Below are 27,507 nucleotides of genomic sequence, written 5' to 3'. Positions count from 1 at the left end.
AATGTTTGAAAAACTTTAATTTTCCGACACAGCTGTAACCATATAGCCTACACTACTGTTTGATTTGGGTAAAGTGGCCTTTTGTGTAAGTCTGTTAGTCTGTGCTCATAAACCGATGCAATATGTTGAATATTTTTGAATTATGAAACATCACATACAACATTTCAAAAAAATATATTTGGTGTTTTTAACTCAAGTTTTTTGATGTTTCAATTATCTTAAACTTCAAAACTTACCATAGAGCTGAGAGGTTCATTGCACTTCCTAATAAAAATACATGAAGTATCAGCTCCACAAAGGGTGTGTTTATGTCCAGAGCTCCATGGTGTCTATTATGAAAATACACAGAATTCAAACACAGCAAATGTAAACAACAAACCAATATTTATTGTAATTATCAACACCATTCATCGACATAAATAAAGGCAGCAACCTCAGGTATACAGTGTGACAGGCATACAGTGGTGATGTGAAGCAGAGTACCACTTTATCAGCACACCTCAAAAAGCATGCATACAGTAGTCAAACAACACAGACATGAGGAAACAGGCTCGTTTCTGTGCATAAAGCAGGCATGACAACCACAAACACATTATGGTTGATATAAGGCACTTAAAATAAATACTTTAAGCTATAAACCACCATAAGCCTCTTTAATAAAACACTTTCAACCTCTAACATCTAACAAAAGAAGTACAATATTGCAAAAAGTGGAAAGTATTTCAGGGTTTATCAAAGTGTGACATTGTGGGTTTGAGTCCAGCTCATGACATGACACCTGAAATATTTATATCTGAAATGTTTTGGCATCTAAATAGATATTTCACAGGGTGGAAATGTCTGAAACAGAAATGTAAGACAAATATCACCAGAAACAGAGCAGTTTTTTTTTTTTTAATTTGTGTATATCATAAGCAACTGTAAATTATTTACCATAAAAGTTTCAAGGATATGGCACATTCTGCTTTATTTTTTTTCCATACCCCCAAAAAACAAACAAGCAAACAAAAACAAACAGGAAAACCCAGTGTTCAAATACTGAATGCACTCACAGAAGAATACACACACAAACGCACAACACACCATATGTGCAATAGAAGTACAACATTCTGACACATCATTTAAATAAATAAAAACAGGTGAATTGAATCAAAATAATACTATTATGTTAAGACAGACTGAAAATAATTAAACTCTGACATGAACAGACAAACACTGTCAAAGAAGAAGACACAGTTTGCAGCCTCAATCTGGCACAAAGGCACTTATAAAAAACAAAAAGGAAAATACAGAGCCCCTAGAAGTCCTGAAAGACTTGTTTTTATCCCGTGCAAACAAATTATGAACAAGCTACAAAAATATCATCTTTTGTGACTTCAGGGGCTCAGTAGTAAAAGTGGTTGTGCTCCTCCTCTCCTCTCACTGCAGAACACATTTGTCTTTGTTGCTGTATTTTCTCCTCCTCATCTCTAGGCCGCGCTCCAGTCGCTCATCCTCCTCCAGTGCCCTGCACATACAAACAGTATAGTGACATTAACTCTTGCAAATAAAGAATAAAAAAGAACATTTTTTTTACAATCATTAATCTGAAGGTTTAATTTGAAGCATGGCAATCAAATAATGTGCAATATACAGTATATATACATAAATTAGTTTTTTAATGCTTTCTTTTTTCATTTCAGGAATTTGCTATCTCCCTCCTGTGACTTTGTTTTGACTTTTTCACACAGCTGGACACCCACACACACACTCACCCTCTCTCCTTGGCATCGATGTCCCTGATGATCTCGTCCCGTTGGTTGACCAAAGACACGAGCTCTTGGAGGAGCAGCTGCTCCCTCTGCTGCTGTGTGGACGACTTCTGCCAGTCTGCAGGACAAACAGCAGCACTTTGCATAACTGTTCATATAATCATGCTCAGTAAGGATATAGTTACGAGTTACTTTGCAGATTAATGCTATTTTTACACTGTGATATTGCTGCTTTTGCTTAAGTAGAAGATTTAAATACTTCTTCCTCACCTTCTATCGCCATCATGACTCGTAGTTCTCTGTTCAGAAGCTCAAACCTCCTCTCCAGATCCTGTTCCTCTTGCCTGTAGAGGCAGTCAATAATCAGGGAGATAAACAAGAAGTGTGCAATATATATGCAATATACTGTTAGGTCTTACAGTAGCTCCAGGTGGTCCTGTCTGCGGATCAGAGCGTTCTTCTTGTTCACCAGAGTGAACCACTCCTGGATCAGTCTCTCCTCTTCATCACGGTCACTTCCTGTACAAGCAGAAAAAGAAAGGACAGTTTGTATACAACTCTGTGGGCTGTATGAAAAACCTACACCACTGCCATATGTACAAAATACGGAGGGTCTAAAACACTTAAATGAACACCTGGGACCCCTGAAGAATTCAAAATCAATCAATTTTGTCAGGTCTCCAAAATGAAGATCGTTATTTCCCACTTGCTGTTTCTAAAGTTTATTTGTTGAAAAGTGATAAAACAGAACGTGTACAGAAAATGTGACAGACAGCAAACAGACAGATCTTGCTAGTATTCATGGGACCACACACAATTTGTGCAGACTACAAATAAAGTCTGCTTAATACATTTAATTGTGTAGTGCTGCTCCTCCTCTGTATATTTGGAAAACCCTCAAAATGTCTTTCAGAGGGTTGGGGCTGTAGACTACAAATTTGAAAATGAAAAAGTCTAGCCTAGCTTTTAGCAGTACAGTTGCATTGTGGATAATGTAGGCGCTGGGTTTGGACAAGATGAAAAAAAAAAAGGCCATCCCGAGTCCAACAATATTACAAATATAAATCAATCATAAATCAATATTCAAAATATCAGTCCTGATATCTAATATCTGCTAAAACATTGATTTGGGGATAATTGCAGGTAACAAGGGGTTCAGGTACAAGTATGTGCAGCGCATTCACAGTATGGGTCCATTTGATTGTCAGGGTGTGTGTCGCACACTGCACCACGGCAGTCGGGCTTCCTCTGATCAAACAGTAAGGTCATAAATCGGTTAAGGTCAGCGTCAGACTCACCTGTTTCCATGAGGCTTCGCAGTCGTCGCTCCACCACGGCAGCTCTGCTGTCAATGTGCTTCTGCTCTGTCTCCAGCGCTGCCAGCTCACTCAGCACATACTGACTGGTGTCCTGCAGGCACTGACCACAAGGCCCATCACACAAACATGCAAACGCACATACAATCGCACATGAACATACACGATGACAGACGGCCACAAAGAGAAGAAAAACGGGAGAAAGGAGGGCAAAGGAAAGAGGGAGTCGGAAAAGCACAGAGGGAGGAGAGAAGCAGAAGAGGGTCAAAAGATTAGAGAGAAGCCGAAATGACAGAAAAACACAAGTATCCTGGAGAGGCTTTCTTTATAATGAACAAAAAATGGTTGGGTTCTTCTTGCAGCCATCAGTTCATTTGATGTGATTTGAGAGACAGAGAGAGTCAAAGATAAAGAAAAGAAGCTGAGAAGGTAAAAAGTGAAGAGAGGAAGGCAGAACTGACCATTGTTTCTGTTTCTTGCTTGGGAGGCTCTGCCTCAGCTGCAGTCTGCAACTCTGCACAAACAAGGACAAATTACAGTGTAAGAGAAGGACAGGAAGTTTGATGTATTGTAATGTTTTTTTTAAATGTTAGGCTGACACGTCGTGCACCCACCTGTTTTATTAGTGTTTTCTGTTGCAGAGCCTGTCACTGTGTCTTCATCCTGAAGATCACAAAGATGACACATTAATAAAGGGCATTTGGTAGCTGTTCCTCTTCTTCAGAATATAATTTAAAGCCTTACATTCTGCTTTAGAAGCCAGTATTACAGTTTAAACAATCAGTTACAGCAAGAAAACACAGAAAGTTTCACCTGCGTTAGTCCAGATTTGACCGTCTTGGCAATCGACCTTGGAGGTGGGACTGGGGTTATTGACTCTTCAACTGAAAACAGATCAGAACAGCAATCAGAATTTGGATTTAACCTCTTGAATGTTGCTATTCCACCAAAATTTTGGTTTAAAATATTTTGCTGTAACATTAAAATTTAAAGACTAAATCAGCAAAAATCAAAGTTGAAAAAAGCTTCATTGACAGTGGGTCAGCAATGTTAGCAAACAAACCCACAACTGTCATCAATATTAGCTAAATCCTAATTGTTTCCAGGAAGTACAGTGTGTTCCAGTGTCATCCTCTCCAAACCGTGCACCTCCCGCTGCAAACCAGCGAAAGGAGCACGAAGAAAGCTGTTCACGTGGGATTGCATCAGTCAGAGTTAGAAGCTGATTCAATAAATATGTTTTCAGCAGCTTCGAAATTAGAACAATACACTTCATGACTCACACTGGGAGAAATACTTATGACTGCATCTTTCCATCAAAAGGAAACATTTCCATCTAATTCAGCATGGCATTTCTGTTAACTTTGGAAACCTTGTGAAACCTACTAGAATCTTAAATGTGGTGCTGTGAACTTGATTTAATGATCTGTTTGTCCTTCTTCCTTGTCTCCCGAGCTCAGACTCTGCTGCTTCACATTCCAACGTTCCCTGGAGACACACTAACTAACGTTTTCCCTTTCCTCTTTTCTTTTCTGCTGTCCTGACTTTATTATGTTTCTCTTCTCTTTTTTTGTGTTTCCATGGTATCCAGCACATCTTGTGTCGAAGGGTTGAATACTTTGGAATACACTCTGAAGTACTGTAGGTCTACAGTTTATTATGATGAACCCACTAATGGATCTAAAAATCAGCCTTAAAAATAGATGGGATGAACGATGACAGGCTGATACCTTTAACCACTCGTTTGGTCCTCGGTGGCGGGACGACCAGCGTGCTGCTTCCTCCCTCCTCCAGACTCACTCCTTCGTTCAGTCTGGCCATGCAGAAAGCGGCAGCGTCGACATTAGTGGGAGCTGGGCCAGAGGGGGCGAGGCCGTAGCTGGACTGGCTGCTGTTGTGCTCTATCTGCAGCACGCTCAGCTCCTGGTTGGTGAAGTGTGAGCGGATCTGGCTGAGGTAGGTCATGACTATGAGCCTGTCAGGGACGGACAGGAGAACCATGTCGGACGGCTCCAACAGACGAGAGATGCCCAGTGCCTCGAAACCATCAAACGCCTGAAGTTGTATAAAAAGAAGCACATCATCAACAAAGAATAGACGGACAGTAGTTTTCAGTCTGTTGACCCCATAAAGATGTCTGTAAAACCAGTCACCTGAGCAATTCTTGTTGGAATTGTTTCAATAACAGAAACATTGTGCATTCAGAGCAATAAGCTAATTGAGCAACAAAAAGTGATGCAGCCAATACTTTGCAGATTCTTTTGCCTCCGTTTTGCCTCTCAGGATACATGAAGTTTGCTCTGGCATATTTCTGGAGCCTGTTAGAGGCTTATGAAACAGGAGAGAAACACTGCAGTCGCTACTCAGGGCTGAAATAAGCATGTCCACCTACTTTGTGTGAAAAGAACATTAAGAAAAAAGTCTCTATCAAGGAAACTGAAGATGATTTTATATCATGCGGAGGTTTAAGTCCTTAAATGGCATAAACCTGCACTCTGCTTGACACCCAGCCTAACACTATACAATACCAATTAGAAGAGAAACGGTACTTAGGTGAATTTATTTACAACTGTATTAAAACAAAATTATAATGAGAGACAAATAAACCATTACTAAATAGAAAAGGAGGACTATTCTGTATTGTGGCCTATGAATACTGGGCCTCAAAAGCAATTTGTGTTAATCGTAAATATTAACACTAAACTATTAACATTACTGATAGAACAGTGCACTGAACATAAATAAAATATACAGTAATTTTGATGAATCCTTACCCTTTTGTTGTTGAGCTTGATGTCATGGGGGTCTAACTGGTCAAAATTTCTAATGGGACAAAAGCAGTGTAGAACATAATGAGAACATACAACAGATTTACAACATTTAAATGAATGGGTCAGACTCCGAGCTGACATTTTTAACCATCCTCAGGGACAACATGGAATAATGTTAAAAGCTGAGTGCACTCAAAATATATATCATGCGGCAATCAAACAGGAAATGGCGTACATTTTGTCTGAATGGAAGTGATGTAGGATGGCACAGAAGGCCAGGCCGTTTCTCCAGGACGTGCTGAAGTTTGTGACCTTTACCCCCTGGTACCCGCTGGTGATGTCCTGGCACCACTGGAGCAGCGACTGGCTGGAGTTCACCAGGCCCTGGTGGAGGAGGAGGAGGGAGGGATGAAGAGAAACAAGTACAGTTTTGGTATCTGTTTGTTTGTGTCATTTATTTAAATTTATTTATGTACATTTACCTCGGCTATGTCGTCCTTCCCATCAGCCTCCTCTCTGACTGTTGGAACTGGTTCAGGGGTCTTAATGTCAGTGGTTTCTTCCTCCGGTAACGTAGGAAGCCAAGATGTCTTCATCTCACAGTGATGGGGAGGAGTGATGTGTGTGTCTGTGTGTTTCTTCTCTCCACCGTCGGGGAGGTCAGCCGGTGGGTGTTTTAGCCTGAGAGGAGACAAGACATAAAAAAATTGACAAGATGGGTGATGAATAGAAAACCAGACTTTGTTTAGTGGGAGAAGGGAGAACATCCAAGCAGCCTGGCGTCAGAATGATGATCGATGATTTGTAGATTTGAGACATGCAAGCTTGCTAACATATCGAGGATAGGAGAGCAGAGGTCAGCAGTGACTTGATGCTAAGGGCATGATGGGAACACACACAGCATTCAAGAGAATGGGTAGCTAAATTTGAAGCATAATTGATTAAACGCAGGTCTATGCTGTTTGGAAAATGTTTAATCACCTCAGAACCAAGCGGACACACCGAACAGTTGGATCTTTTTCTTTGGATATTCAGTTGAAAAAGAGCCAACATTGCAGCTGTTCAATAGTTCAAACTCCACACACAAACTTTGTCAAACAGGCTGTTAATCTCTCAGACTCAACAGCCACATTATACATCTGTTTTTTTAAGTGCTGAGTCGTGCGCCACATGATGAATACATTGATCTTGATCTGTAAAACTGGTGTAATTCCTTACTAAGTCTCTGCATATCACACTCAAAACACATTCAAGGCTCAACGTCAGCATTTCGTAGAGCAGCACAGGTTGACACCTCATGCTGACTTACACATCCTCCTCTCCCAGTGGCTCTTCTGTCTCAGTCAGTGATATTTCCTGCAGGGCGTCAAAGCGGGGAATAAGTGACTGCTGATCAATAAGTTCAGCAGGGATTTCGGATTGGCTTTTGGGCTCTATGGCGTCGCAGTCAATATCGCCGGGGGCAGGGATAAGGCGTTTCATACTGTGAGGGCTGGAGACAGGTGATGTCTCACCTGTCATCAGATGAATTTTAGCCAATAATAACCTTTCCTCCTCTTGGAGCTGCTGGTCTTTGGTGAGATTGTCGTGATCAAGAGTGTGTGTCTGTGTGTGGAAGTTGTCTCTTGGTGCGCCGTCGCTCATTGTTGGGTGCATGTGCTGATTCAGGCTGGGGCTCTTGGAGTGACTTGTGTCTTTATCGTCCCTCATGTCCTCACTCTTACTCAGATCTGTGGCTATTTGGGCCTCTTTTGTCTCATCACGTGTCTTGTCAGTGTACATCTTGGTGTGTTTTAAGTCAGAGTGTAGGCTAGTAGTGTTTGCACTCGGAGGAAGGGGCCAAGGCACCACTGATGATTGAACAAGTTCTGCCTCCTCATTGGCTGCCACCTCCAGGCTGTGACCAGTTTTTGTGTCATCATCTCTCGGTCCTTTCATTGGCAGTTTTTGTACCTCACATGGTTTGGCCCTGGTCGCCAGACCAATTCTTTCCTCTTGCTTAGACATTGAAGCAGGGTAAGGATGAGGACGGTCAACCTGACTGGTTAAGGTGTCAGGAAGTTCTGGTTTATTTTGCTGACTGGCAGCAGAGCTCTGATAAAGGGTTTGTTCACTGAAGGGGAGTGAGGAGGGCCTCTGGGTTACAGCAGGGGGTGGGTGGCCTGGGCTGAAGACACAAAAGGAGATTTCAGAGCTGAAGTGCTTTTGACAAAACTGACCAGCAACAGAACCGCAGTGTCCTTGTCATTCCCCTCACAACATACCACCAATCTCACACAACCAGAGACCCATCCAGTTAAACTCAGAAGGTCTGAAGAAATTCAAGCACAAAAGTTTAGGAAGAACTGAGGGAGCATGGTGCAGGTGGTCAATAAAGCAGGAAACCCTAAAACACAAACTATCTAGAAGTGCTTCTCCCAATCCAAACTCTGTCGACTAAACTCAAGCTTTCCAAAGGTCTTGACATGCCCGTTGTTTGGACGAGACTTTCCCCAGAGAGAGGTCTGGCTATGTTAAGATTTTTCCAGACTACAAATGTTAGAGGCAAAGAAAATCTGGGACTCAACCAAAGCAAAACACCAGTTTTAAACATGCTCCAGCTTGCACTGAACTGCAGTATCCAGTGACCAAACCAGTGCATGCTACCTGACATGCTACTTAGCTGCAATGAGTAATGACCAAATACAAGAAGCCTTGTGATATTGTTCGATGCCAGCCACATCATAAACAATCATAGTCACAGTCACAAACAGCCACAAACACATAGGAGGTGTAGATACAGACACTGCACAGCTTACCCCTTTCTATACTTAATGCACTATTTTCCAAATACTTTTTCTCCCAGTACAATTGACTACAACAGCAATACAGGACAGATCTGGTGTGAGAGGCTTCATGTAGGTTATATGTTTCCCTGAGAAACTGATCCCAACTCTGTAAGTCAGGGGTTTTTGAAGTCTAAACTAATAATGCTTTGGAGGATGTTGTCATGGATTCAGTGAGTTACTGTAGATGACAACTTGAGTTCTGTTTTATTTAGTCTGTATTACTTGTTTACGTTTAGACATATTAGCACAATAAAAATAACGCTGGATTAACTATTAACAGTTCCTGTTTATAATTTGACCATGAATATACAAACTACTATGACTGGATTACTCTGACACTGAAGAAAACTTTAAAACGTGATGTTTCTCAGGGAAATTCTGGAGTTTTAACAATTGTCTTCTTTTCCCATGACTTCTATGAAGATTTATGGATGTTTGTTTACCACTGATACTGGATGTAATGATATCCTCTGTAAGTGTAAGTCTTACCAGGTCCAAAAATATGTATAATATGTCTGTGTGTCCAGATTTGACTGAATTATGACTCTGAGAAGAAAGAGTGGGATATTTGAAGAGAATTACAGCAAATCGGGTGCTAAGGGTTTTGAAGTACCTCAATAAAGTCACCACCAAGACAAGATGTGAAGAGGAAATTCCAGTTTCATTCACAAACAACATGATAATGATGTTGCTTGGGGGAGAAATACATGACTCACATGCCAACACACAACTCTATCCTGAGAAAGACCTGCAGGAAAAGGCCAAACCCTCAGTAAATGAGGGATACTAATGTTGAGTGAACATTTCCCTCCACACATAATGAGTTAAAAGTCGTGGTTACTGGAAGTAAACACAAAATAGCCACAGGCACAGTCCTTTAATCCACATGGGGCAACAAACAGATCTCTCTCATACAGCCAACTCCTCCACAGTTACTCACCTCTCTCTCCCTGCTGCCATGTCTCCCTCTCACCCCCCTTTACTCACCCTGTTTCCCCCTCCATGTACAGCTCAGCCAGCCAGATGGAGCCCAGATCCTCATGTCCTCTCTCATACTCCACTTCCTCATCCTCCTCCTCTCTCAACCACACTGGGATGGCACCAGATTTAAGGTTGGGTTTGCCTTTTTTAACTGATCTCAGAGCAGAATTATCCAGGGCTTTCTTAACAGCAATACCAGAGTCCTCAGGTTTATCTGATCTGGAATCAGGTTTATTTGTTGGTCTGGCTGCAGGAACTGAATCAACTGGTCTGGTTGAAACCAGTTTGATTTCGGCATTAGGGTCAATCACTGATTTGGGATCAGATTTGCTTTCTGGCTCCTCTTCATTGCCCTGTAGCCTCTCATCATATGCAATATCATCCAGGTGTGCCTCTCTCAGTGGCGGACAGTCAGCTGATTGGATGTTCACAACTTTCTGGGTTCTTTGCACTGATGTAGAGTCAAAAATGACCTCTTGTCTCGTTTGTGGTTTCTCTCCCTTACTACCATCATCCCTTTCCATCACCCTGCCCTCCTCTCCTTTCTTGTTCTTTTCCATTTCCATCTTCTTTTTTGCCCTTCCTTCCTCTTCTTTTTTCCTCTTTTCCCCCTCTGCCCTCTGCTGCTCCCTCTCTCTCTCTGCCCTTTCATTCTCCTCCCTTTGCTTGTTCTTCAGCTCTTCCCTCTCTTTTTCCAACCTCTTTCTCTCCTCTTCCTTTTCCCCCTCCATCCTTTCTTTCTCCTTCCTCTCCATCTCCTCTCTCTCCTTTGTCAACCTCTCTCTTTCCTTCTTTTCCCTCTCCACCCTCTCTTTCCTTTCTGCCTCTTCCATCTCCTCCCTCTCTCTCTCCTCCCTCTTCATGTTTTCTATCCTTTCTTTCTCCCTTCTCTCCATCTCTTGCTCTCTCTCTCTCTCCTGCTCACTGGCTGCCAGTCGCAGACTTGCCACCAGACTGAGCCCACGTGTCTCCACTGTGGGTAAACACTCTGGTTTCTTCTCTTCACTAATTGTCTGATTGTCTGTTGTGTCAGAGAAGGCCGTGGGTGGCGAGATGTCCACGCCAACAGCAATCAGAGACTCATCATCTGGCTCAGAGGAATACAGCATCTCTGCATCTACTTCATGTATACACAGCTGATCTTCATCGCTCAAAAGGAGGCATGACTGTTCCGCAGAGGGGTGTGGATGATCTGCATCAGTGGATCCAGTTGTGTGCAGGATGGAGGCCACTGTCTCATAGCTACAGGGACAGACATGAGGGACAGAAAAACTCTGAGAACGGGCTCACCCTAAAATGACCTGCACAATGACCAACAGCAGGCTCTGGACGTTGTGACAGAAAGCCAGACAGCATGCTTGATTAAGTAGTTCCTTCTCAGACTTTGTTTTGGTGCTTGTCCAAAGTGCCGTGCGAAAGCAGACCGCAGAAACATTTATTGTTTGAACCACCCTAGGCTTTTTTCTCCCTACCCAGTGCACTAAAGCCCTCTGGTATTTACATCATCTCTGGCATCATTGAGAACAGGTGAACAACTTTCTGTCATGCATGTGAGAGCTCAGATCAGCTCAGGGAAAGATACACAGCTAACTGCAAGCTAGCTAGCTAAACACAAGACTTATTTATGTATTTGACTCATAATTAAATTAGCTACCTCTATTAGCCATCTCGGCTTAGTCTACCAAAACTTTTTTGCACTCTGCGTCACATCTTAACAAATAATTTCGACAACAAAGGCAGGCAGAGAGACTCACCCTCTATACAACACCCCAACTACTGCTGACATGAAGCCAGCAGGTGCCTCCTTCTGCTGCTCTGCAACACACACGTCTGCCTCTGTGTCTGCACATTTGCAGGCACTACCGCACACAGAAACACACACACACACACACACACGCACACACAATTTTTACTCTTGTGAAAAGCTTCCATTTCAATATTCAGTCTAACAGCATAGACAGAGAGAGAGAAGAGCATTGGATGAGGTTAAATCGCAGCTGCTGAATAAGCACTGGTTAGGCTGCAGCACCAGAGAGGAACATTAGTCAGTTTGTGCACAGGTATGTGTGAGTGTGTATGTGATGTCTTGTGAGTGAGGAACAGACATGTCACGCCATGCTGCACAAGCTGCAAGGAACCATTGCTGACTCACCCCCCTATCACACCCTCCTCCTGCTCCTTCTCATCCTTCTCTTCAGTGCTCTCACTACTTTCCATCCCTCTCTCTGCTCCCGTCTCCGCTGTGGTCTCCTCCACAGCTGCCCACAGTTGCTTTTCTGCCTCGCACACTGGCTCCTCATTGTTGACGAAACTCTCCTCACCACGAGCCACGCCGTCAGCTGGTTTCTCCTCAGCTGCTCCCTGCTGTTGTGGTTTTCCTGACGGCTGGAGAACTGGTTCCGGTTCTGGTTTTGAGGGCTGCAGTGGCTCCAGCGCCAAAGTCGGGCGCTCGCCGGCTGGTTTGGGGGGAACCTCGAGTGAGGCTACCGATTCCATGCTGGGTCCCTCTGGCTCTTTGGGTTCCTCTTTAACTGCTGGTGCAGCGGGTTGAGCAGGAGGTGGTGGTACTATGTCATGTGTTTCTGAGTCCTTGGCTTTGATTGGCTCGTGCTCCTGCCTGACAGGGGTGTCCACCTCAGCAGCATCTTCTGTGTGTGAGCTAGGAGAGAAGAAAAACACATGAAAGATGCAGCCATTACAAATGTACATTTGCTACTTACTACAATAATAAGACGCTAGCAAACAAAAGCATTCAGGGAGATAAAGCAGAGAAAGCAGACAGACAGGCACCCCCTCATCCATCCTTACCCTCTGCACAAAGGTTTTGCACCCTCCTCGGCAGAGATTTTTTCAGGTGAATCTTTCCCACTTCTCCCTTCTAGCACTTTCCACAGAGGAATCTCTGCATCACACAGCCTCTTTGGAGGTGTCTCCAGGGTCAAGACCTCTAATGTGATTGGTTTATCCTGAGCAGGGGGCTGAACAGTGGGGCCTGAACGGATGCCAGGTGGAGGAGTAGATGTGGAAGATATTTTCTTTTCTGGGACAACAATGTTTGACAGTGAACCTTCCTTTATGAGAGAGGGTTGACCCAGACTGGAGTAAGGTGAGAGAAAGGGGTGATGTAAAAAAAGGAAGGAAGGGGCGACAGGTGGAAGAACATGAAAAGAGATCAGCAGCAATAAGATGGAGAGAGAGAAACAACAGAAAAAACAAATAGTAGGGGTGGTTGATAGCACAAAATTTGATACCAAGCAATAATGGAGCCTGGATCACACATATCAATACCAGTATCAATACTTCTTATCCTTAGAATCAGATAGGAAGTGTGTCATGATTAATGAGGGGAATGCATCATTAATATCACTACTGAATAAGTGGCTAATTAGGCGTTTATTTCGACTATTCTCTTTTCATCACATGCATGTTGAAATGCAAGACAGCTTTTGAATAACAAAACTTTATTGAGTAAATTCTATGATCTAACATAGACACACAGCAGCAGCAGAGAAACAAATGGCGCAGCACTAGGACAAGTGTTAATGAGCCCACAGTCAATCTAGCTTAGCATCGACACTCAAAACAAGATATCAGTGGTATCAATACTTTGGGGATCGATCTGCCGACCCCTACAGCACAGATAATCAATGATGTCTCACACGAGCAGAGAATCACAATGGAGACACAATGTTTGAATCAGTAGGAAGAGAATTTAAAGTCCTTTACCAAGTTTTTTTTTTTTTAAGAACAACACTGATTAATTAATCGATTTTATTTGCTGATTAAGAAAGCAGACAACAATCAACACTCCACAGTGAAGTCATTAGTTTTTATTTCATAGCTGTAACTCACCGGTCTTTGTTGGAGTTTATGGCGGCAGAGCTCGGTTTGTTAAGGGTCGGCTGTCTTGATTGTGATTGGCTGAGGAGGTGTGTGTGTGTGAGGCTCGGTGGAGGGATGTTGGTGTGTGTGTTTAGCTGAGAAACTGGCAAAGAGGAAGAAGGGGACGAAGATGAAATCAGAGTCCTCATCTTCTCCTTGTCCTCATCTGATCTGTTGGCCTCCAGACTGCAGAGTGGAGCTGCTCGCACCTCCCTTCTCCTCTTCTCTTCCTCCTCCCTGAATCTCCCTTCCTCCTCCTCCTTCTTTCTTCTTTCCATCTCTTCTTTCTCCTGCTGTCTCCTTCTCTGTTCTTCTTCCTCTTTCATTCTCCTCTCTGCTTTCTCTTTCTCCTCTTTCTTTCTCTTCTCCTCCTCTTCCTTCCTCTTCTTTTCCTCCTCCTTCTTCTGCTTCTCTGCCTCCTGCCTCCTCTGCTCCGCTTGCACTTGTCTCTTCTTTTCATCTTCCTCCCTCTTCCTCCTCTCCTGCTCCTCCTTTTGCATCCTTTCCTTTTCTCTCTGCTCCTTTAACAGTCTCTCTTTCCTCCTCTCCTCCTCCTCTTGATGTCTTTTCTCATCCTCTCTTTTCTGCCTGTCCTCCTCCTCTTTTTTCTTCCTCTCCATCCTTTCTTTCTCCTCCTTTAAGAGTCTCTCCTTCTCTTTCTCCTCCTTCTCCTTCTCCTCTTTTTCCACTTCCCTCTTTCGTCTCTCCTCTGCTTCTTTGACTCTCTTCTCCTCCTCCTCCCTCCTTCTTCTCTCTTCTTCCTCTTTCATTTTCTGCCGCTCCCTCTCTTTTTCCTCCTTCAAGCGTTTCTCCTCCATCTTCCTCCTCTCTTCCTCCTCCAGGAGCCTCTTTTTCTCTTCCTCCTTCCTCCTTTTTTGCTCCTCAAGCACTCTCCTCTCCTCCATCCTTTTCTCCTCCTCCTCCTTCATCTTCCTCATGAATTTCTCTCTCTCAAGTCTCCTCTCCTCCTCCCTCTGAAGTTTTTCCTTTTCCTCCTCTGCCTCTAGGAGTTTCCTCTCTTGCTCTCTTTTCTCCCTCTCTTCCTCCTCCCGCTTCCTCTTCTCCTCTTCCTCCCTCAGCTTTTCCTGTTTATCTCTCTTCTCCTTCAGGAGTCGCTCATGCTCGCGTTTCCTCCTTTCCTTCTCCTTCTTGACGTCCTCCTCCTCTTGCAAGAGCCTCCTCTTCTCCTCCTCTAGCAGTCTCTTCTTCTCTTCCTCATGTTTTCTCCTCTCCTCCTGCTTCAGGAGCTCTGCTTTTTGCTCTTCCTCTCTTCTCCTCCTTTCCTCCTCTTGTTTTTTTAGGATTTCTTTTTCCTTCTGCTTCTCCTGCTCTGCCTTCACCATCTCCTCTCTCTGCATCGCTGCTCCCTCTAACTGCTCTGTCTGTGATGGCTTTTCCCCACAGGTCTTTTCATTGGCTTTCTGTTCAAGACTGCAGAACAGATAAACAATATTCCTTAATCCCAAGTCTCTGAGTGTTGAACCATTATCACCACCACCAGTTCACATTTTCTCATCTTATATTTTATTTTATTTTATCTTCTGGCTCCTGAGTTTAACTGTGAATATAAATACTCACCCCCGAGGACACCTTTTGATAGTATCCCGCTTAGAGTCATCCTCTTCCAGAAACAAGCCCCCTGATTCTTGTCTTTGGTTAAACGACTCAAAGATGATGCTGTCAAAGTCGGGTTCAGGCTCAGGCTTTGCCAGTGGCGCCTTTTCGGTCTCTGAGACGCTAATAATATTCTGCATCTCTTTGACTGGCTTTTTCAAATCAATTTCCCTCTGAATGTTTGGCTGTTTAGGTGTGATAAAAGCCGCCACAACAGTGGTGGTGGGCTGCTGGGGGGTGGAGCTCTCACAGCAGGAGAACGGCCACGGAGGGGGCGGGGCTATGATGAGCTCTGAGCGGGATTGGACAGGACTGGGGATAGAAATACTGGCGGTCAGGCTTGAGAGACAAGTGGGCGAGCGTTCACAAGGCTGAGCGTGCAGGAGGTGAGGAAGGGGGAGACAGACAGGCAGGCTGCGCGGCAAACTAGAGACCTGATTATTATTCCACCGCTGTGTACTGGAAGGTAAGTGCAACACGAGGCAGGGTACAAAACACTCTGCAACTGTTAGCACGTGTTAGCATCAAGGAGGCACAAATACCCACACAAAGCAGCTGTGAGGCCTTGAGCGACTGTGCATCAACAACTCTCACAAACACGGATACACTGTTACTCAACCACACGTGAGCAAGCTGAAGCAGGTTTGCCTCAGCACTGAAGTGAGTTATACTGGGGTCAGTTAGACCAGAGCGAGCGTGATGAGGTGCTGATCAATACTTAAGGTTCCTGTAACCTGTTGCGTTCTATGTTATCTCAATCTGTGATGCACCCTGGGACATCTTCAATACACTGATGGGGACTATTAGCCTACATCTGTGCAGGAACGTGACTTAAAGGACTAGTGAAGTAGGCTTATAGTGTGAAGACATGGTAAAACAATAAGCAAAGTCAGTCAAATAAAACAACCCCAACAATCCTTTATATTCAGTTTCAACAAATGAGATATATCACCTTAATTAGTGGGCTTTAGAGCTACTGGTAGGCAGATTTCTTTTAACTTGCAATAGAACTAGGCTAACCGTTTCCCCCTGTCTCCAGTCTTTATGCTAAGCTAAGCTAACCAGCTTCTGTTGGTAGCTTTGTGAACATACAGATATAACAGTAGTATCAATTCTCTCAAGTAACTCCCCTTAAATTTTGAACTATTCCTTTAAGCGGTCATGCAGTGTCAAGCCGGTAAGCCATACTGAAGTGTGCTTTCTGTGCTTCACGAGTCGTTTCCTCTTAAGACAAGTTGAGAAGAACAAGAAAATGAATCAGAGCCTTTTGGCTTTGTAACACTCATTTTCCTTTCTAGCCCACATTTCAATTTTTCTCATGTGCTGTATCTTCTAAGCTCTGTTAGAGCTGCCAACAATCTTCAAGACGCCTCTTTAGCTCTGTGGTCCGCTGACACATTTTCTCCACACACAGCAGTTCAGGGCCAAACATATCTTTAAGGAGCCAAACCAGACAATCTAAATTTACACACACATATGATATCATCCCATGACCTCACCTGATCCGTCCTGGCTCAGCTTTGTTTTCTGTGATGGCCGCCTTCGAGTCTTGGCCCGTGGATGATCTGATGTTGACCACTTCTTCACCTCGCCTCAGAGGGCTTGCAGATGTTTCCTTGTCTGCGTGAGCACCAGCGAATGTTGAGCCTATAAAGAGAAAGAGCAAGGTCAGATAACAAATCACACCCTAAGGAGTCATGTTTGCAGGATAGAGGGAAAGTGTGGCTATTTTGAACAAGAGAGCTGCTTCCACATGGCACATTTCCACATGTCGAAAAGCATGACGCAATTGTTTTTGAAAAGGCTCAAAGGGGGAAAAGCACTGAGGTGAAATGTTTGATTCGTTGGCTGGTGTACCTGGTTGGGAGGAGCTGATCTGAGCAAGAGGAGCAGAAGGAGAGACGGCGAGATGAGGGTGAGGAGAGGAGAATAAAACAGAGGTGGAAAAGGAAGAGGAGCGAGGGGGTGATGAGCGTGGAAGAGAGGCAGGGAGGGTTGGAGCCACGGGGTCGCAGAGAGCATCCAGATCAGGGCTGCTCAGCAGAGGGACAGGGGTGATGTCTCCTCCAATCAGAGCAGACTCAGATGTCAGCCACGCCCCCAGGTCACCTGAGGAAAGCAGAGTGGCGAAAGCAGGAAGGAGATAAGATGGGAAATTTAAAATGGATAATGGAAACAAGAAGAGAAATGGGAAGGGAAAGAGCACTGAAAGTTAAGTACACTCGAAGCTTACCTGACTCAGAGCTAGAGGGGTGAGATTTGGGGACAGGAGGTATTGAACACAGAGGAGGGGCATCAGCGGAAAAAGGTGAGGGAGAAGAAGGGCGGGGGATTGACTTGACAATCTGAGGTTTGAAAATGTGGGAACGAACTAGTAGAGAGGACAGAGAAGAGTAAAAGAGAAAAGGACAAGAGCAGAAAAAGAGATTTTTAAAGATTTGAAAAGACAACCAGCAGCTGATTAGCATTTGTTTAGTCTGACAGTCAAAGCAGAGACAGACCAGAGGCTGAAGTAGGATCATCTACAGTTTGAACCTCCGGGGGGCGCCGTTGATACGACACAGGAACTGAGGAGAGGGGAGCAGAGACGGTGTAGAGAGATCAGTGAAGGACAGAAGAGGAATTAAGAAAAAAGAAATGTGTAGACAGACAGAAGCAAAAAATGAAAGGGGAACAACTTTGCTAATTTGATATCATGCGGTTTACTAATTTTATGACAGTGCAGAAGTGATTTACATCTGTCAGGAACAAATGTGTTTGCAGCTTGACAGGCAAACTGAGAACCCCCCGGTTTGACTCAGTTTGATCTGGTGTAGCACTCCACTGATTAGTGTTGTCGAAGTAATCAAAATGTTATTACTACAATATCATGAAGAAGACTGAATTCAAAATGTCCTTATGTTCAAAAAGTCTGTTTAGTAATTCATTCTCATCTCATCAAAGTCTATTATGTAAGGATTTGAACAGTCTCTAGAAAAAGAGAAGTAGCTGCTGTAGAGCCAGTTAAGCACACATTCGCACTGAATAAACTGTACATGTTATCAGGTTATATACAGTATGTCTCAGTATCGTTGAAGCGCATAGGTTTATGCATGCAGAATATTCAATATATATGTATTAAATAGCGAATTAACAATGGACTTTTTTGCAGGTAATGGCGCCCCTCAGTGTGCATTCGTAAAAAGTTTAAGAGCAACATGGTTCTACTAAAACCTATGGGGAAGTCTGTACGGTCTGTACACATAGATTGAAACAAGCTTTTGATTCTGTTTTATCATGCATCAATATATGATCACGTAACGTTGTATAAAGAAGAATAAAACATCAAATTGGTGGGCCGATGTATGTTTTGGGTAGGATTCAGCTCCCTGATGCTCTAAATCTTAATGTTTTCCCAGCCTTCAGGATATCTGAATATACTGGTTTAATTAACAAGAAAGTTGGATTTAATTCAAATGAGCAAAAACTAAAATACTCTGAGCAGACTCAGTGGTATTCGAACTTGGGGAACAGTAAAACAGCCATTACAGTGATACTCTTCTTTTTGGCAGACAGCAACAGAAAGTCAAACCACTGAAAGCACAACTGTAGCATCAAACACCTCCCAACAGTAAAATATATATTTTAAAAAACCCCCACAAAAACAAGCAAATACTAAATTAGCGCATTCCAATGAAACAACTTTCCTGTGTTCTTGTTGCCTGAGGTACTGCAGCAGCGACAAAACGTTCAACACATTAGTGTCACAGTTAAATTTCTGATATCATGACAACCTGATCATGCATAGATCTTCCTCACAACACACCATACTGTACATAAGTAGGATAGCACATACCGTATTAGACTTGTAACATGGGCATGAAGCTAACTAATGCGGAAAAAAGGTCTAACCATCACACATTAAGAATCAGTTAGAGGAAAGCATGCAGCATGCCTGTCTGTCCGCCAGCCTGTCGATACCTTTAGCTGAGTCTGACTGGAAGATTCTGGGCAGAGACGGAGGCTGAGAGAGGGTCCGGGTGAGTGGAGGGTGAGAAGACGAGGGCGCGGAGGACAGGGTGGGCTTTGAGGGTGAGGAGGATTTGGAGGGAGGAGGCTGGTAGGCAGCAGAGATGGGCTTATGGGTCAGAGTGATGACAGTGGTGAGAGAAGACTTTTGGGGAGCTGCTGAAGATGATGTTGTGATAGTCTCAATTGATGACAATGCAGTGGAGGGATGTTTGAGAGTTATAGGAGTAATGCCAGCTGCAGGTGTAGTGGGGGGCTCAAGGGGCAGGTTAGAGGGGGTACTGGATGAAGAAGGATTCGAGGGAGCAGAGGGCACTGCTGAAGAAGGCTCCACGGAGGCAGAGGGTAAAGTCGACGCAGGCTCAGAGCATTTCAGAGATGGTGGATGGGGGGAAGAAGAAGGGGCGATTATGGGCGTCTTGGAGGGTTTGGGTGATGGAGGACGTGCAGGAGGCACATCAGAGAGAGGCAGGACGGGGGGTGCACTCTGGATTGAGGAAGTAGCTGCTGGGACCTGGGAGCTAGGAGGTTGTGGGTCAGATAAAGCAGGAGGCTCAGGAGGAACAGGGTCGGTCGATTTTTTATGCTTGGACCTGGGTGAGGGCTGAGGGGAGGGGCCTTGGGAAGGTTGGATCTCTGATTGGACAGGGGCAGTGGAGAAGGGGTGTCGGGAGCGACGGGGCGAGGGGCGAGGAGCGACTGGTAGAGGAGGGCGAGCAAAGATGGCAGGACTGGGAGGACCACCATCATGTCCAGCAGCTGCTGGATGGATGGATGGATGGATGGATTTTTGCAGAAAGAGAAGCAACGGAAAACACAGAGGGAAAAGATCATGACTTGAGAATGAAAATTGGACATCCCATGTCAGACAGTTCTGCTACCACAATGAGGATCCTGTGTTAATCACGTGACTCATTTGTTTGAGTGATACCACAAACAAAGTATGGAACTGTGATGAACTGTGATGGATTTATAGCCCATTTATTATCTTCTACTTTCAATGTCTCCTGATCATTTCACTCTACGCAACAACATTTGCAACTGATAAGCACCTCAAACCGCAACAGAAGAGCTCAACCGTCGCTGGATTTCAATTCCAACATGCTGTTTTGTCTCAGGTTGAGTAGGGCACCACATTGCAATAAAAAAAACAAAACAACTTTAAGCATGTTACACAAGTCAAAGGAGCTTAGGTTCACAAGGCAATACTACATGCTTTTTTGTTCATTTTCTACTACTTTACACTTCTACTCCACTACATTTAAGGAAACAAAGGCGGACTAAATATTGCACTTCACTACATTTATCTCACAGTTTTAGTTAGTTATTTCTTAAACATATTTATATATTTTGCATATTATCTTTAAAATATACGTTTTACAAAATTGAAATGAAATTGAAATATTCTCACTGCACTGCAGTGTTTTCAGGACTCTTCGACTTATATTGCTGTATTGCCACTTCTATTTAATACATGATCTGCACACATCTTTCACCACTGGGCCTTAATACCATGCATTTTTGCTACTTCTTTTGCATTTTTAAAATATAAAGATTTCAGTAGACAACTTCTGCTGTGCCAAACAGCTAACAGAAAACCTCAAAGCCATACATTAATGGTAGCAACAACATTTGAAAAGGAAAGAACATGTAATTTCATTTACTCTAAAAAAAGAAACACGACGGACAAGTAGTCAGAACTCAGGGTTATGGTCATTTGAGCTGCAGTTACACTTAATTTCCCCTTTTTCATGCTGTTACAGTCATGTCTCTGTGGACACAATAACTCTATGTGTCATGTCACACCGGGAGCTTTTCATGCCTCCAAACAATTTTCAATACATTTAAATAAAGTTGACATTAGTTTATCATCACATGATTCCCAATAGCGTTTAATGTCTAAATGAGAAATATGTGGTATGCAAAGAACTTAGTTAGAAGAAGCTGTGCAGTCATGTGGGAAGGACTGCGGAACAAATGACATGAGTGTGTGAAATAGTGTGGGAGAGAGAGCTCCTGTTCACACCTCCGTTTCCCTGGAAAGAGGAACAAATGACAGGAGCGAGAAAGAGCAAGAGGGGGCTACCTGAAGCTGGAAAAGTGGGTCCAGTGGAGTTTCGCTGGTCAGGTGGAAGGGGAGCAGGGCGATTTGGGTGAGTAAGAGTGTGTGGGACTACTCCAGCAGCCAGAAAAGAGGAAAGAGGGAGGAATAAGAGAGGAAAAAGAAGGTAGAGGAGGAAGAAATGTCAGGGTTGCAATGAGCAGAAATAATAATTTAGAGGAAGATCAGAGAGAAGGAGCTGTGTTGGTGTAAGTCTGCCCACCTGTAGCAGTGACAGACTTCTTGTCCTCGTCTTCATCGCTCTCATTGAAGTCGTCAAGGTTGCCGATGTCTGAGGGTTTGACGCTCATCAGGCTAGCCAGACTCTGCATGTCTTCATCACTGAGGAGCAAGGACAAACATTTATCACACTGACATCTCCCCAAATATGAAAAGCTCCTTATGACAGACATCAAATGTGTTTGAACGATTCACAACACAGATTGTTTCAAACATTTTAAATAGCTGAGGTATGATTCTTATTTTCAGCTGTATACAAATATAGAAGAATCACTTGAGTTGATGTTTATTTTCCAGTGTGTGTCGCTGAAGCTCCACTGTCTGGGACAAACAGGCAGACATTGGTGTCACATGTGCAGCAGCTATCAATTAACACATGGACTTCATAAAAAAACGTGCTGTCATATCTGAAAATACCCTTGTCGCACTAACGAAGACTGTCACGACCACACGCCGCTGATGTAGCAGCAGAGGGAAAAATAACAACAAACTGCTACTCACGTGGCTTTTCCTTCCCGGACGAAGACACACGACAGAGAGAGCTTGAGCGTGGCCTCCACCACTTTGACAGACAGTGGCTTCAGCTTCAGCGTCAGGTCAGTCTGGGTCGGCGTGGGACTGGCAAACTTCTTCAGGTTGATGTCAGCTGATGCCAGCACCTTACGATGCCCCTTGTTCTCCTGAACATGACCAACAAAAACAACCATGATTTTGAATCACATTACGTATTACATATTGAACTGTATCCTTTTATTTCCACTTGGTGATTACATTTCGTCTGATATTCAAAATAGGATTCTTTACTTACGCCCTCAATGACAAAGGTCCACTCTTTGTCCTCAAACTCGTCAGCGTTGGCCTCCTAAAGATGTGACGACAAAAATACAATTTGTTTAGTGGCACATCATCTCTAGACATAATCTATGCATGTTTCACCCAGATATTTCCTTACAATTGTTCATATTTTATGAATGTATGCATTTTCTCATCTGGTTGTGCAACATAACACGTCACTCCAAAATCGCCCCATAGAGCCACGGAGAGAAGTAGAAGTTGCAAATAGATGCATATCAAGTGCTGGGAAACTAAGTATAGGTGTCCCACAAGGCTCAATTCTTGGTCCTCTTATTGTCCATATACATAAACAGATATCCCTCATTAAATATAAGCTTGCTTTAAATTCTGACAAAATAGAAGTTAGGCTATTCTCAAGGTCACTTATGAGTGTACAGCATCTCTATCCATGCTCTTCATGGTTCTCAAGTTGAAATTGTTGAGTGTTATAAATACTTGGGAGTCTGGTTGGACATTAGACCCATGTGGAACACTTGAGAGTGTCAAAACTGGCTGTTTATATAGAAACAAACGTTGCTTCGCTTTTGCTCATTGGAAGACATTCAAACAATCTACTAAATTTGCTCTCGATTATGGTGATATTGTTTATGTGATTGTCTCTCCCTTCACATTGAAGACTCTTGACTCTGTATCACAGTGCGCTGCCCTTCATCTCAAGTGAAGTGAAAAGGTGGGATGGTCCTCCATAACTGACAGAAGGAGGCTGCACTATTTGTTATTTATCTATGCCACGGCAAAAAATGTCTCATTACCTCTTATATAAACACAGTACTTACAATGTCAAGTCACAGGACGTTTTAATATTAGGTGTACCACATGTTCAAACTGAGTGTGGCAGTTTCAGGTTCCCTGCTCCCTACAAATGGGAGGAGTTGCAAAAACCTTTCTGTCATTTCACTTCAGGTTTTAAAAGACCAAACTCAACTTTTCACTATTTCACTTGTAGTTGTTTTTCTTAACTACCTGTTTGAATAAAGGATTGAACATTTTCATTTATTTTTCATTCATTTCCCACCTGTCTATGTGTGTGGACATTGTAAATAGTGTGTTTTGCTTTCGGTACCTTGAAGAGTGTAACAGAGATGTCGATGTTCTCTGGGACCGGCCACATCACCGTCCCTCTGTATGGGTTCTTGATTCCAGGCGTCCAACTGTGGAGCTGCACAACAAACAACACATTAACAAGACAAGACTCTCTCTCTCTCTGTGTATGAGTGTGTGTGTGTGTGTGTGTGTGTGTGCTGTTTCAGTGGTTTCACCTTGGAACACATGCGTCTGTTCCTCCTGGTCCACACCACCCTCAGCTTGTCTGGTTGCCTACAGAAACATGCAAACACAGATCAAAACACACAGATTTCACCTTCCCTCGTGCAGTTACATGGCAGTTATAGTTATTACACACTGTTCATCTGAAAGGAGGACAGGACTAAAGACAGATCTGAAAACCATTTTCTAAACATCAGAAACCCTTGAAATTCATCAGATAACGCCTTCAAACAAAGTGGACATTATATAAATGTGAAAACACATGGTCTAACATGAAGTCTTATGACTGTCGCTGCTGAATGAAAAATGCCTTGGAGTCAAGGACAAGGCCCTGATGTGTGTGTGTTTAAAAATATTGTGCTGCACAGATTTCCATTTGCCTATCTGTGTGTATTTCTAATATTTCTAATAACGTGTGTGTGTGTGTGTGTGTGTGTGTGTGTGTGTGTGTGTGTGTGTGTGTGTGTGTGAGAATGCAGACAGCAGTTTGTGGGTAAATAGGCCACCCAATTCATGTACAGTATATAAGGTGTAAATAGTGTACACCTGCCTATATATATGTGTGTGTTGATATAAATATGCTGCTATTGTATTTTCCAAGTCCTCTGCAGCACAGGACGTGAAACAGGAAGCTACAGAGTCATGTGACCTGAGTTGATCTGAATGTGAGGTGTGCCTCTTGACAGGAAGAAGGAAGCCCCCGCACCAGCAAACACGTACATGCACACATTTACACATAGACCCTTCAAACTTCGCCGCTTACTCCTAATATATCATCTTTACAACCATTTCAGCACGTGCAGACGTTCTTTCGAGTATCGATAGCGATAGTTTATAGATGTTGAATACCGTCTCAACTCAAGTTTCAGCGTGTCAGTGTTCAAGAACAGCAAAGATGGCTGTGCGTGCGTGTGCATGTGTTTGTATGGTATGTGTGTTAGGGGGTCAGGAGTGGCATCAGAAATAGACTGACAGCAGCAGGGTGGAGGTAATGGAGGGGAGAGAAGAATGGGGGGAAAAGAAAAGAACAGGAAGAATAGGAGACATCAAAGACTTGTTGACGAGAAAGTGCAGAGACGCAAAAATATCAAGTGAGCACAGTAACAATGGGCAAGGGTGGAGGGTTGTGACTGGTTTTACACGGGTAAACATTAGTGGTGTAATGCAGTTTAGTAGCATGTAATTACTGTATATGGTTGTTCAGCAGACAGCAATTTGTGATACACATCACCCTCCTCTGCGCTGAAATGTTCAACTTTGAAAAGGAACAGGATCAAATATCTGTGATACACTGATACAGACAGTAAAATGATCTAACGCGCTAACCTCTCTCATGTTTTTGTCACATGAAGCACTCCTTATGTTACATAAAAATAGTCCCATTACTAAATATTTAACTATGTTTGTGCCACTTGACTGTCTCTGTCAGCAGCACTTTATCATTTTTTGACTGGTGCCATGTAGCTTTAGCCCCCTCTGTATTTTTGTTTCTGATATCCAAAAAACCCTGTGATGGAGAATATCCTTCAAGAGGCCTTGTTCCTTTAGCCTCTAGCCACCATGTAAATAGAACATTATTGACCTCCTGTCTTTGATAAATCTCTAAATATAATATAGGAATGCCCCATTAAAGCTACACTCTTAGCAGCGGAGATGCCAGATTAAATCATCTCATACAATGTCTAAAGTGCATCTCCATAGTTTTGTGCGCATGTTGTGTCTCTCAGAAAGCCAGTGGTCTCAAATCGTAGCAGTAAATTAGAGCAACCCATTTAAACTCTTGTACACAAACATGTGACTCATGAGACCTTTTCGTGCCCACACGTGGACAAAAGGTTCGGTTCCCACCTCTGATGTTTGATGTGATCTTTAAGTGTCGGTAAACCCTGACACTGAATACAGAGATCAATCACTATAGGCTGATTTCCTTTTCAAAAAGCAACCCAAGCCAAAGGTAATGTGACTGAAACTTTGGAATCATGTCCAGAGTTTCCTCATTTCCTCCTGTCATCGCTCCACCCTCTCTCTGCGCGTCCTGGCTTTTGTTTCCCTGTCTGAACACCACACTGCTAAAGGCATATCAACTCTGATTTCATCACACTGCTCAGTGGGAGTTGTCACTCTTCCTTCATCAGTGTTTCTCATCCCTCAAGACAAGACAAGCTTCTCCGCCGCTGATCAAACTCTGAAACTTTATTGACCAGAGCCCTCAGTTACTACAGGGGAAAAAAACAGGTCTGCGTTTCTTATCGTGCTGCTGACAAGCCTCTTACACAATTATTCCATCCTTTAATGTAATCTGGAAAGATAAGAAGATTCAACGAGGGCCAGACTGACATGTGGGTAAAGGTTTAAAGATACCGGAGAAACTTTTCTATGTTGCATCAGTAGAGTTTAAAGGATTTCAAAGATTTTAAACACTCCTGGTGTTGATATGGTAAGAAAGGTCAAAAGGACAAAAAAGGAGGACCAAAAAATACAATAAAATAAAACAATAATAATAAAAACATGTCAAAAACACTAGAACTAAAGCTGACCATTTTCCATTATTTGTCTGTTCAATGCTGTATCAGAGCTGAATATTAGCCCATGCTGCATCACCTGGCCATCTCCCAGCCGCTTTGTGTAACAGGAAATAGCAGAAGAGGCTTTCCCCCCTTCAGAGTATGAGCTGCAGTGTAAAGTGTTTTGACTGAAATAAAAAAAAAACAGCAAAACACGTGGGTGCACTGCTATGGTTATAATGCTTCATTGTGATGTTGGACATAAAACTGTAAATCAAAGAGCAGGCTGCAGCAAGGGGCACTTGGTCTGACTGTATTTTCTAATCAAATGGGAAATGGCAGTGAGTGTCACAGTTGTGATGACTGTCAGTCTTATGCCTCACATGGGATAATGCATCTGCGCAAATGTGACGAAGAAAGAAATCCCCTTCCTCCGTGGGGAATCACAATCCTCGTCGATAGGCGGGGTCGGGAATCGAACCCACAATCTCTCTGGATGAGTTTAGCACATGTAGATACATGAGGGACGCCCTCATCGCTCTCAGTGTAGCGGGAAGGCCGACAACATGAGAATCAACATGCCCATAACAGAGCCCTGTTCTACGGTAACAAGCTAAACGGGCCCTCGGAGGCTTATTTACATGTCAAACAGTGGCAGAGGTTCAGGTGGGACAGGGAAGTGAAGCATGTCTTTCAAACTCACCATTTCTTGGTGCACTCCAGAACGAGTTCCTGGTAAGACGCCACAAACTGAAACTTTGAAGCCTTCTTACCAACTCGCTGCAGTCTTTTCCACACCGACGTCATGACCGCCTCTGGTGAAATAAAACCGAACAAACAGGGGGAAAGACGGAAATCAACGCACTCCTGCGCGCAACAATAATCCAACTTTGTCCGCTGCCTCTGCTCCTTAAAAGGTTGTTCCTCTGCCGCCGCCGCTCCTGCCGCTGCTGCTGCTGCTGCTGCTGCTGATGATGATGAACCTCACACAAGCTGAGACTTGCGCTCATTTGCAGTAAGTTGAATTACGCATAGATTTAAAAAAAAAAAAAAAAAAAGGAAAGATGTCGCCATGTACCGAAAGGAAAGAACAGTAAACAGAACTGACAATTATGCCATCAGCAAAGAGGAACCGATTCCGCCCTGCTCATTGTCTTTCACACGGGCAACAAACGCCTGATATGAAGCTGAAGTTTCAACCCAACAACTGCACTGACAACTTCTCTCTCTCTCTCTCTCTCTCTCTCTCTCTCTCTCTCTCTCTCCCTGCACATGCAGACAGCGCAGCCTAGTCAAGCCTGGCGGTGGGAGGTTGTTGTAATATAGGTCTGCTGCCTGTAGAATGAGTTCACCCTCCCTCTTTCCCTCAGTGACAGCAGCCAGTGACACA

At 43.5% G+C, this 27,507-nt stretch overlaps 1 protein-coding gene across 11 annotated transcripts; it reads right to left on the bottom strand.

Annotated features, from left to right (window-relative positions):
• Positions 1–365: 365 nt before the first annotated feature.
• ehbp1l1b (EH domain binding protein 1-like 1b) lies at positions 366–27,429 on the bottom strand. Of its 11 annotated transcripts, none has more exons than XM_071460144.1 (31): positions 26,821–27,429; positions 23,607–23,664; positions 23,411–23,506; positions 22,301–22,354; positions 21,994–22,172; positions 21,476–21,594; positions 21,238–21,324; positions 19,104–19,913; positions 17,645–17,710; positions 17,377–17,514; positions 17,001–17,252; positions 16,643–16,790; positions 15,108–15,455; positions 13,500–14,960; positions 12,456–12,743; positions 11,800–12,306; positions 11,402–11,506; positions 9,654–10,889; positions 7,148–8,005; positions 6,321–6,519; positions 6,074–6,222; positions 5,842–5,890; positions 4,798–5,122; positions 3,881–3,951; positions 3,682–3,730; positions 3,529–3,581; positions 3,050–3,170; positions 2,171–2,270; positions 2,022–2,095; positions 1,755–1,869; positions 366–1,507 (listed from the first exon to the last, which is right to left on the bottom strand). In XM_071460144.1, the coding sequence occupies exons 1-31, from the start codon at positions 26,922–26,924 to the stop codon at positions 1,420–1,422; spliced, it is 8,307 nt and encodes a 2,768-aa protein (XP_071316245.1). In that variant the 5' UTR covers positions 26,925–27,429; the 3' UTR covers positions 366–1,419. The 11 variants fall into 11 exon arrangements, with proteins under 11 accessions (XP_071316245.1, XP_071316246.1, XP_071316248.1 ...); XM_071460145.1 differs by having other exon boundaries at positions 19,104–19,910; XM_071460147.1 differs by having other exon boundaries at positions 3,050–3,161; positions 26,821–27,428.
• Positions 27,430–27,507: the final 78 nt, after the last annotated feature.

The sequence above is a fragment of the Trachinotus anak genome, unplaced genomic scaffold (assembly GCF_046630095.1).
Source record: "Trachinotus anak isolate AG129_WGS33_773 ecotype Australia unplaced genomic scaffold, CSIRO_AGI_Tana_v1 ptg000024l, whole genome shotgun sequence".
Taxonomy (NCBI): domain Eukaryota; kingdom Metazoa; phylum Chordata; class Actinopteri; order Carangiformes; family Carangidae; genus Trachinotus; species Trachinotus anak.
Note: the sequence above shows the minus strand (reverse complement) of the source record. Positions and strands in the feature narration are given on the sequence as shown.